At 41.3% G+C, this 12,486-nt stretch overlaps 1 protein-coding gene across 5 annotated transcripts in view; it reads right to left on the bottom strand.

Annotated features, from left to right (window-relative positions):
• RAPGEF2 (Rap guanine nucleotide exchange factor 2) overlaps positions 1–12,486 on the bottom strand; it is a 244,877-nt gene that overhangs the window by 154,733 nt on the left and 77,658 nt on the right. For all 5 annotated transcript variants that reach the window (XM_060147533.1, XM_060147534.1, XM_060147536.1 and 2 more), the window contains exons 2-3: positions 9,498–9,568; positions 3,340–3,396 (exon numbers count right to left, since the gene is read on the bottom strand). In XM_060147533.1, coding sequence (XP_060003516.1) covers positions 3,340–3,396; positions 9,498–9,568 — 128 coding nt within the window. The remainder of the gene's footprint in view (positions 1–3,339; positions 3,397–9,497; positions 9,569–12,486) is intronic.

The raw sequence follows: 12,486 nt of genomic DNA, 5'->3' as shown, positions 1-12,486 counted from the left end.
TCAGAACCACAGCTCTCTCCTGAATCACAATATAATTTTAAAGGGCATACTGTTTGTCATACTGTTCCTGTTAAAACAGTAACACCAGGGGAATTAGAACAGTGCTGTCATCATTCCTTCCTAAAGAAAGTTTAAAGCAGCTAAAACACTGGGAGAACAAAACGTAAATTACCAAAACAGTGAATGGAGTGAGAACGCTGCCCGCGGCTGACATTTCTGCGCGCCGACCACGTGCGCCCTGCTCTACCTCCTTCACACCGAGCCCTGCATCTCAGCCTCACGCCAGCCGGAAACACTGAACCCTGTGATCACTGTGTCCCCACTTTACAGGTTATAAAAAGGAGGCACAGAGGTGGATCAGAAGAGTACTATATTTACCTGGTGAAATTACTGGAATCACAGACTCGGAAGTCACCAGCACGCAAACATAATAAGGAAAATGAGTACTCATCTCTTGATCATAAAACAAAATTCTGAAAGTCTTTGATATTTCAACTGCACTGTTGTTCTCCAGGCTCAAGCACAGACTCATTCCCCCTAAGAGGTAATGACAACAGGTCCCAAAAAAGAGGGGTGGTATTACTAAGTTATTGCAGATTTATATACACCCCAAATACAAGTGTTCTTTAATTTTCAAAACCGCGCTTACACCGACTGCTCAGAGCAGAGACAAGTCTGTTCAAGGATCACAGAGGAAAATCCTCCCACTACCCTTCAACACAAGCTTGGTCAAATACTAGGAATCTGACTGAGGGTATCTGCACTTAGTCTCTGAAGTTTTGGTCATAGGAAATCATGATCTACCAAATACCCCTAGATTCTTCATTGCTTAGGAACACTGCCACCTCATTGTAATTCGTCCAAAACAAACAATTACTACAATCAGCTCTTGCTGCAAACTCCTGAATGCATTCAATTTAGGATTCTCCAAGTCACGGCTTTGCATGATTCGCAGGGCTCCTATTCACCGCCTAAACTGACTTTAAAAAGAGAACGCAAATATGTTTAAAACACTGCAATCTACCTTCCATTTAAATGAATAATAAATAGTACTTGTCAGGAAGCCGGCACAATGTGGGCAGAAGCGCTGGTGGGTTTCAGGGGCCGCCACCACCCCTTGGGGAGGCCACGCCAGGGAGAGATGCAGTCCTCGCGCCTGCATGCACACAGCATCATTTTCTACAGAGGCATGAAGAAGGCTGGGAAATGCTGCTGTGTGGGGGGCAGCTAGGGCTGCAGTCACCAGGTCTGGGCACAAGTCCAGATCCCGAGTTGAGCAGTGACACAAGCCTCAGCACCTCATATCTAAAACGGGGGTGATGAAAGATCTACCTGCAAGACGGCTGCAAGGAGGAATTAAATCAATGCACACAGAGCACGGATTCGAGTGTGTGGGACGGACGAAGGGCTTGTTACACGTTTGCTATTGCCTCGTCTTCGACACGGCCCAAACCATGTTTCAGAGGGAAAGGACAAAGTAAGAGAAAGCTGACGCTGACTGCCACTGCACTGCTAAAATACACGTCAGTAATATTCATCAGAGATCGCCAACCCTGACAGGTGTACACCCGCTAAACGGATAGCTTTTAATTGCTCCTGAAAGAGGACAAATAGTCTTAAGTTATTTACATCATGATTCCTTCAAGGATAAATATGTTAAGGGCATTGGCCCCTGGTGTGAGTTTTCTCATTACCACTTATGTCTGGGTTATTTACTGCTCTTCTCTATTGCATGTATATTCTCTGAAGCCCTAGATGGATACTGACAGCCAAGAACCATCCTGCATCAGATCCACCCATATCTTCTAAAATCCATCCGTGACGGCCCCGTTCCTCCATCTGCCCAAGTTCAAGCACTGTCACCTCAGATGACTGCAATTCTCTCCTAACAGATTTCCCTGCCCGTCCACTCAACCTAATCCACCCTTTGAGGGGATGTGTGGGGCTGGGAGGCATCTGGTCACATCATTTCCCTGCTTGAAAACTGGCCGCCTACCTACAGACTAAAAGAGACTTAAAAAAGATAAACAACCAATAAACAACCTGTACCAAAAAAAATTTGAGACAAAGAAATTTGATTATTTTCATGATATGAAAATTATTTCTTAAGGTTTGATGATAATATTGTGGTTAAGTGTTTTTTTTTAAGTCTATCTTTTAAAGATAAAAACACATGTCAAAACAATGATGGCTGAATTGATATGTCTGGATTTACTTCAAAATAATCCACCGGAGGTGGAGGAAGAGATGAAACATCATTGCTTGTCAGTCGACAACGTGGCAAGGTGAGTCCACGGGGGCCCGTTTTACTACTGTCGCTAATACTGTGAACATCTGTAGTTTTCCAGAATAAGATGTAATTGAGGAGGAAAAGCACTTATTTCCAGTCGTCTAAAGAATCGAGGATGACTTTTTCAACAACACATTCACACGCGAGTGTGACTGTGGCCTGCCCCTTCTCCTGACTCCACACACCCCACGCCATGCGCTCTAAACTGGCCGCACTGTTCAACACGTGACGCCAGGCCCCTCCCGCTCTGTCCCTGTACACACAGTGCCTCCTGCCAAGAAAGTCCCACGAGACCACCAGACATGCTAGGAGATCCAGGGCAAAGGGCCCCTTCTCCGAGACCCTCCCCTGCACCCCTCCCGTACAAACCTATAGTCTCAGCTATTCTGGTGGGTTAGTTTTCATTGTTGTTGCTTTCCTTTTTCCTATTTCTACCTCCCTCAAAAGATTATAGCCACCCTAAGGGCAGAAGCTGTATTTTATTTATTTCATTAAAGATTCCCTATAATATGCATGGAAAATAGTAATTACTGAGTGAGTGCCTTGAAAAACAGGAAGGAAAGTCAACAGAAGAACCGTCATTCACAGCAAACATTAACAAAACAATATGTCTAGTAAATCAGAGCTTAAGTATCCGTAACACACCAATATTTATCTACTGAATGTTTATCACATTGCTTAAAAAATCAGTTGCCATTTTTTCAAGGAGTACGTTACAGATCTTAAAAGGAACATCAATATGATTTAAAGAAGAAACTTTCCTTTGGAAAGACTCTACACTATTTCTCATTTCATAAAAGTCAAAATACTCCATAATGTGAAATACTATCTCCAGCCACACGTGTGTAACATATAGATGCTTATGTGAACTTATCAGCAAAGGACTGAAATAGTTGAAATGCTTCACATTTCTAAATTATGCAATAAAAGTTAATGCAAAATTAAGGCAGTGCTGACTTGACAAGGTGCCCCTAGTACTTCTTTGATACTTTAAGGACATCATCTAGCCACTGCATTACACATTGTGCAAAGACAAAGGAAACACCTACTAGTATAAAACTTCATTGGCTTCATGTCTTTCATATCTCACAGTTTCACACATTAACCTGTAAAACAAAAAATAAAGACACGAGTTCATCGTTTGTCATGAAAAAACATACTAATAGTTTAAAAACGTAAATGAGACATTATGTAGAAAATTAACATTACTTTTATGAATTGTCACAACCATTCATTGGCCTCAAGATAAATATTTGTGGTGCCTAGGTTAACAAAATAAAATGAAATCTGGTAAAGAGATGCTAGAAAAGAAACATTTTGTTAGATGTCAGCTTCACCTAGTTTATTTCATAGGGAACAAAATTGTATGTGTTTTATACTTTGTAAATGACATGCAGACAAATTAATGTTCTCCAAGGTAAACAGAAAATTAAGAGAGAACCTGAAAATTAGAAAGGAAAACCTACTAACTTAAAAAGTGATAACATAATTCACAATTCAACATTAATGTTACTTAACAGTATGGAATTTCAGACAAAAGTAGGCTTTTATTAAAGTGCGTATTTTTATGACTAAGGACTAAAATGAATGCTTTACAACTTAAAGATTTATTTACTTCAAATGATTCATCCCTGAGGAAAATAAACTATGAAAATTATAGAAAACATGAATAAATGTTTAAATATTCAAAATTACCTCAAGAGCAGCATCTTCAAAAAGCATCTTATTATATTAAGCCCATGTAAAATTTCCCAAAAGTTACAGAAATGCGAAAGAGAAAAGGATTATTTCTTCCTTAAGAAGGAACTAGGAAATAGAAAAGGCTGGCTGTAAAAGTGACTGTTTCAGGCTTCCCTGGTGGCACGGTGGTTGAGAGTCCGCCTGCCGATGCAGGGGACGTGGGTTCGTGCCCCGGTCCGGGAAGATCCCACATGCCGCGGAGCGGTTGGGCCCGTGAGCCATGGCCGCTGAGCCTGCGCGTCCGGAGCCTGTGCTCCGTAGCGGGAGAGGCCACAACAGTGAGAGGCCCGTGTACCGCAAAAAAAAAAAAAAAAAAAAAAAAAAGTGGCTGTTTCAACAGCAGTGCCATTTTGGTCAGCGGGGCTACCAGTCCCCATCTGTGAAAACACTGGGATCAACACACATCCACCTTTCCGCTGTTTGCACGCTCTTGATTTTTCACTTGAAAACGACCCTCCTGGGTTCTCTTTTGCCTTGAAGCAGCACCCTGCTTCAAAGGCCCCCTCAGCCTCTCAATCCCTCACCCGAAACTTCCACTCAACTCCAGAAGGTAGCATCGAACCTTGAATACACATCATTAAACAAAGTTTTAATAGACTGCATTGTACCAATTCTTCCTAGGAAAGGATGAGAGACACAAGGAATGGGTCTAAAAATACCAGGTGTTTAAATTATGTAACCGGCTCTGCCCTGTTTCCTGTTACACCCTTTTCACTGGATCCTGGTCCTTCTACGGTTGACCCTGTACTCCTGCAGGCTCACCCCTCCCACACCATCATCCATTTCCCCCTCTCTCCTAAATCGCTTCCTTAATACACAAACACACCTTATGGGGACCGCCCACTGTGTGGGGAAGGAGACATGCTTGGCCCCATATCCGCCTCCAGCTACCATCCATACTCCGCTTTTCCCGCAACAGAAGTTCTCCTTTTAGAGCTGTCTACGGGAATACACCGTCTCCATTCTCTCGCCCTCCTCCCTCTCCTCCATCACTGGGTCCCTGAAACTCAACAAAAAGGGGGGTTGGGGGGAGCTGCTGGCGGCCTAGTGTGTAGGACTCCGCGCTTCCACGGACAGGGCCTGGGTTCAATCCCTGGTTGGGGAACTGAGCTCCCACAAGCCGTGCGGCCAAAAAACAAAAACAACTCTGAGAGTTGTCAGCTTCCTCTGTGTTATCTAAATCTTTTCTGACCTTGTATTAATGCCACTTCTCAGCAACACATGATGACTCCCTTTTCCTTACAGCATTTTCTGCTCTAAGTCTCCTGGTTTTCCTCTTATTCGTCATTTTTTCAGTCTCCTTTGGACTCTCTGCCCCTCTCACTCCTCTACCTGACTCGAAATGCATCGCCTCCAGGGGCTGTCTGCCCTCTTCTCCTCTGCACCATGTAACCTCATCCAGTCTGTGATTTTTTTTTTTTTTTTTTGCAGTACGCGGGCCTCTCACTGCTGTGGCCTCTGCCATTGCGGAGCAGAGGCTCCGGACGTGCAGGCTCAGCGGCCATGGCTCACGGGCCCAGCTGCTCCACAGCATGTGGGATCCTCCCGGACAGGGGCACGAACCCGTGTCCCCTGCATCGGCAGGCGGACTCTCAACCACGGCGCCACCAGGGAAGCCCCAGTCTATGATTTTTAATGTAATCCGTAAGCTGATGCTCCAAAGCCATGCCCCACACCTAACCTCTCACCGTGACACCACGCATCCAAATGCCTACTCGGTGGAATAACCGCTCCATGTTCAAAACGTCCAACAGATATTAAATTCCTTCCCCCCAAATCTGCTCTCCCACAGTCAGAACCCAATCGTCTAGGCCAAAACCTTGGAGTCGCCATCCTTGACTCTCCTCCCTCTCCTTCAAATCCCATCTTTCCGCCACGTCCTGTTTCCAAAATCCACCCTCCCAGGCAGACCACGTTCACCACCTGCCGGTGAAAACCCAGTCTCAGCCACCATCCCACTGTCATCTCCTACCAGGACCACACAGGTAGATTCTGAGTCTGTCCTGCACACCTGTTGTCCATTCTCCAGACATGACGTCACATCACCTCGCACCTGCTCTTTTTAAAATTTATTTACTTATTTATTTATCTATCTATTTATGTTGGCTGCACAGGGTCTTAGTCACAGCATGCAGGATCTTTCTTCCTTGCGGTGTGAGGGCTTCTACCTCACACCTGCTCTTAATCTCCACTGCCTTTACATGAAAATCCAAACTCCTATCCTTGAATATGCAGCCCTGCACTGCTGACTACACTTAGCATCCTATAGTTACTCTCCCACGGCCCCTGCCTGTTCCCACCGTGGGCATCGGGGGCCCATCGGCACTGCAGGGCTCTCCGCACAGCTGAGCCAACCCAAGTGTTCCCTCCTTTCAGCCACAAAGTTAAAGCAGCCGAGCGTCCATTCTTACCATGCCCGACATGCTCACATCTAAATCCTGTCTGCCCCACTAGGAACAGCAGGGGCTTGGTCTAGCTCACTGCTGTTTCTTCATGGCCTGCCTGGATGTCTAGCAGGTAGTAGAACTGCAGTGGATAACTGCTGACTGCATAAAAGAACTAACCTAGCGCCACGAGAAAATCATGATAAAATCGTCTATAGGACAATGTTCTAAATAAATGGAAACAGTACCAAAATGCTTTTTTTTTCTTTAAACATTGTTAAGGAATGTTTCATCAAAAGCACACTGATCTTCCCTGAATTCCTAAAGAATATACTAGCCAGATTTTAGTTGTTCCTTAAGGTCTAAAACTGCCTGTATAATAATAATTACGCTCATCCATAATGCTAAAGAATATACATGCATACAAACTCACATACATATAACCATATATATGTTATACTGTATATAGGTAGTGTACATATATACATGTATACACACATACATATAACCATATATATTATACTATATATATGTAGTATGTGTATATGTATACACATATAACCATATATGTTATACTATATATATAGTGTGTATATATATGTATACACACACAACCATATATATGTTATACTATATATACGTAGTGTGTATGTATATGTACACACACAACCATATATGTTATACTGTATATATGTAGTGTGTATATATGTACACACACATAACCATATATAAGTTATAGTATATATACATATGTAGTGTGTATATATATGTATATACACATATAACCATATGTTATACTATATATGTAGTGTGTGTATATACATATACACACAACATATATATACTATATATATAGTGTGTATATATGTATACACACATATAACCATATATATGTTATACTATATATATGTAGTATGTATACACATATAAACACACACACACACATAACTCAGCAGTCTCTTGCTTCCCGCACTGAGTGGCCCCAGTCACTCTGCTCTTTACAGATTCTTGGCCTCCGCTCCCACTGGACCTTCCTCCTCCCCTTTGCAAATGTGCTGCTTCTGACCCACCTGTACGAAGGGAGTAAACCTTAGAAAAATAATGCTGTGTGGAAAAGACGTACAGTATGTCAGTGAGGACCTGGAAACCTTTCCATTGTATAGAGTGTGTGATCTTACAGCAACACAGCCAATTAACTGCACGTCACCAACAGCTCAGGATCAACGCACTGCTTGCATACGGACAGCCCCACGGTGCACAAAGTGAGGCTCCCACAGTGGAAAGCCTCCCCTCCTTCCTAGGAGACCAGTGTTCCACTGCCCAGCACTCAATAAACAGACCTTGACAACCTTGAGGAAGAGCTTTTTTTTTTTGCTAAAATTGGATAACTGTATTGTGTGGAAGTCTTAACTCTTCTCTATTAATCCCAGGGGTAAAATTTTATTTATAAAATTCAAAGGAAATAACTTCTCTAAATTAAGACAAGACGTACTTTTCCCAGAAAGGGTAGTTATTACAAAGCAGTTTATCCAAGTCATCGAGTTTATTTGTGCTTCTTTTCTTGCTATTAATTCATTCTGCTATCCTGATCTTCTTCTACAAAAGGACTCAAGTTAGTTGATGTCTTGCATAAATATGAGAAACAAACGACTTTTTGACACAAGCAGAACAAGAGACACATCTTAAAGGTGACTCCTTGTAAGTTCATGCCAACAAAGTTGAATAGTCTCCAAAATAGACTTCTTTAAGGTCTGAGTCTGCTAAGCTACACTGTTGAAGTTGTCAGTTGTTTCTAACCAAAATTTACTTGTGAAATAGCAGAAAATGGTTAGTGGGTGTACGGGGCTTTATTGTATTACCTCTACTTTCGTAATCTTAAAAATATTCATAAGATGCATTAAAATTTTCCTTTTTCTATTGCACCAAATTACTATTACCTAAGTAATTTTATAACTACATATACTATAGACACATTATATAATTGATATATCTGAATATTATTGAAATATTATCCATGTGTAGTCATATGCATATGGCAATGTGACATTTATATTTTCATATTAATTAATTCATTTGCGTTTGCAGGTTAACTGCATTCAATTAAACAGACAATTGGCACTATAATTTTTTCCTAGGATAGCTGTCATCAAAAAACATAAAATGAAATTTACATACTTTAGAAATTATCCTTGCTTTAATTTGAGCCATCTTCCAAATTCCCAATGGTTTTGCTCTTTCTAATAAAACTTTAATTTAAATCATTTTCATTACAAATTCAATTTTAGAAGTATTCAATCCTCTTGACACTTTTTTCAATTAACAACTAAATATGAAATTGACATGCTCACAAATTAACTAGTGTTTAAAGAGTAAAGGGGAAATACACAGAAAACGTATTCCTTTCATAATTAAAAACTGCTGGTATCAAAAGTAGCTGGAGACAACAACACTTTCCCATAACGTCCTAGTTGGCGTTTATATGTAACGCATCTTCCTAAGGTCCTTTATTTTCTATTCCAGTTAATCACTGGATTATACAAGATGTTTCTGATCTTTTAATGTAAGCCCAGATAACCATAAATAAGGTTGCTGTATCACTGTACAAGAGAAGTGGTAAGATTTTTATATGAATGGACTATATAAAAAACAACTATGGTATAAACTGAATTTCCCAGAAAAGGGCAGTCAACTTAATGCAATAAATATGTTATATATAAAGACCTAGAACATACTAAAACAGTGAACTGAATCATTCTTGGAACAGTTAAACACATTCTGGTTTCTTATGTAGCTGAGTGCTAGGAAGTAGATTTTTATTTGCCAGGATGGCAAATAATGCTCCTTCGGTGTATTCACCAAGTGGTGTTTACTACTTCAGGTGGGGAGGGCAGGGAGAGGGACGGGAAGCAGAGAGGCGATCACTACGGCAGAAACGTCGGAAATTATTATATGGATGTAAACTTACAAGGCCAGATGAGGCAGAGTTTTCACAAGTCAGTCATCTTTAATCCTACTTCTAAACAATAATAAATAATCACATAAAATCCAAGCATGCTACTGTTATTCAGATTAAAATGCCTTACCTAAGCTGGTGCTCCCTCAGGTTGGATAAGGCTTCCATACCATGTAAATAGGAGTACACGATTTCCAGATCCTGTTTGAAAAAGAGGACAGAAATTATTAAACTTGTCGGGAAACGAGGCTTCTAAAATCAGGCATTATATTAACAGACCAAATTTAAAATAGCTTTTCTTTAAATACAAGCTTTTAGACATCAAAAATCACATTATTCAGAGAAATGCTGGACTGCACAAAATGTCATGCATCACAACTGCCTTTGGGATACATAGAAAGGCCATTAAAATATAAACTAAATTGGCTCAAATTTACAAAAATAAATTCCTCATAAATTGTTATCACCTATTTCCCAGCTTTTACATCAAAATATCAAATGTCAAGTTTTAATTTTAAAGTATAAGTATTTATCAATTCCATCATTAAATGATTTTCTTAGTCAATATAAAATTAATGCATGTTATTTCATGCCTACACTTAAAAATGAGCATGAATTCAATTGTTTTCTATTCTTACCAAATGACATTTCTTATATGCAGAAATATTTAAATTTAAATATTCTCTTTTAGAAAAAGAGACATGCCTCGCTTTTCCAGATCATATTACAATACATAGAAAAAAGATTCATAGTTATTCATGAACGTTTAGAACAGGTAAAAATTCAAAATCCTGTTTATATTCATTTATATGCAAGCCAGCAGGGAATTAGTATTTTTTTTTAATTAAGGTATAGTTGATGTACAGTATTATATAAGTTTTGGATGTACAAAAGTTAGTATTTTAAGACTCCAATGAGGGGGCATCCCTGGTGGCGCAGTGGCTAAGAATCTGCCTGCCAATGCAGGGGACATGGGTTCAAGCCCTGGTCCGGGAAGATCCCACATGCCGCGGAGCAACGAAGCCCGTGCGCCACAACTACTGAGCCTGCGCTCTAGAACCCACGAGCCACAACTACTGAAGCCCACGCGCCTAGAGCCTGTGCTCCGAAACAGGAGAAGCCACCGCAATGAGAAGCCCGCGCACCGCAAGGAAGAGTAGTCCCCGCCCGCCGCAACTGGAGAAAGTCCACGAGCTGGAACAAAGACCCAATGCAGCCAAATATTAAAAAAAACAAACTTAAAAAGAAAGACTCCAGTGAATATCTAGCAGTTTCTGATCTCAAGAATACAAATCTACATTTACTCCTCCCCCAAATCTTAGCCAAAATGTAAAACAAATGTATTTTAAGAACTTTGTAAAATTACCCTTTTAAAATAATAGCTCTACCGAGATATAATTCACACATCATTTCCTTTTCTTTTTTTCTTGCAGGGGGCCACAGCCGCACTGTGCACAGGACCCAATTCCAGGAAGTGGGCATGACTCTCCCTGGTCCCTGGCTCCACCCGGGCTGCCCCCTCCTCCTAGAGATGAGCCACTGTGAGTGGGCCCAGGGCTGCCGGACTCGCCAGAACTCAAGATTTGTCACTTGTGAATAATTCCGTGGTTTGTGTTTGTCCATCACCACCGTAATTCCTGAACATTTTTACCACCCAAAAGACAACCCCGCACCCTGTAGCATTCACTCCCCATCCTCCCTTCCCCCAGCTCCTGGCAACTGTTAATCTGCTTTGTGTCTATGGATTTGCCTACGCTGGACATTCCGTGTAAATGGAATCTCACAAGGGAAACACACGACCTTTTGTGACCGCCTTCTTTCTCCTGGCCTAATAGCTTCAGGGTTCATCTAGGCTGCAGCAGGTAACTAGACGTTCCTTTGCATCACCGAATAGTACTCCATTATAGAGAGATGCCACAGTTTGTTTATCCGCTCATCCACTGACGGACATTTGGGTTCTTCCTACTTTACGGCCGGTACGAATAATGCTCTTGTGAATTCTCATGCGTATGTTTTTGTTTGCACACCCGTCTTCAGTCCTGATGGGTATATGTATACCTGCGAGTAGAACTGCTCATTCGCATGGTAACTCTGTGTTTAGCTTTTCAAGGACCTGCCGAACTGTTTACCTAAGTGGCTACATCATTTATAATCCTATCGGCAAGGTCTAAGGACTCTAATTTCTCCACATACATCCTTGTCAACACTAACGTCTGTCTTTTTTATTTTAGCCTTCCCAGGTGTGTTTGAAGGTGTTGATTTGCATTTCACTAATGACCAAGGGTGCTGACCATTTTTCATGTGCTTATTGGCCATTCCTACATGTTTGGGTAAATACCTATTCAATTCTTTGTTCACTTTTCTTTTCCCCCAGGGGTTATTTATTCTTTCTTTTCTTAACATCTTTATTGGAGTATAATTGCTTTACAATGTTGTGTTAGTTTCTGCTGTATAACAAAGTGAATCAGCTGTATGTATACATATATCTCCATATCCCGTCCCTCTTGCGTCTCCCTCCACCCTCCCTCTCCCACCCCTCTAGGTGGTCACAAAGCACCGAGCTGATCTCCCTGTGCTATGTGGCTGCTTCCCACTAGCTATCTATTTTACATTTGGTAGTGTATATATGTCCATGACACACTCTCACTTCGTCCCAGCTTCCCCTTCCCCTTCCCCGTGTCCTCAAGTCCATTCTCTACGTCTGTGTCTTTATTCCTGTCCTGCCCCTAGGTTCTTCAGAATCTTTTTTTTTTTAGATTCCATATATATGTGTTAGCATACAGTATTTTTCTCCTTCTGACTTAACCTCACTCTGTATGACAGACTCTAGGTCCATCCACCTCACTATAAATAACTCAATTTCGTTTCTTTTTATGGCTGAGTAATATTCCATTGTATATATGTGCCACATCTTCTTCATCCATTCATCCATCAATGGACACTTATGTTGCTTCCATGTCCTGGCTATTGTAAATAGGGCTGCAATGAACGCTGTCGTACATGTCCCTTTTTGAATTATGGTTTTCTCCGGGTATATGCCCAGTAGTGGGATTGCTGGGCCATATGGTAGTCCTATTTTTAGTTTTTTAAGGCACCTCTATACTGTTCTCCATAGTGGC

This window comes from Lagenorhynchus albirostris, chromosome 4 (assembly GCF_949774975.1).
Source record: "Lagenorhynchus albirostris chromosome 4, mLagAlb1.1, whole genome shotgun sequence".
Taxonomy (NCBI): domain Eukaryota; kingdom Metazoa; phylum Chordata; class Mammalia; order Artiodactyla; family Delphinidae; genus Lagenorhynchus; species Lagenorhynchus albirostris.
This window is presented reverse-complemented; position numbering and strand designations above follow the sequence as displayed.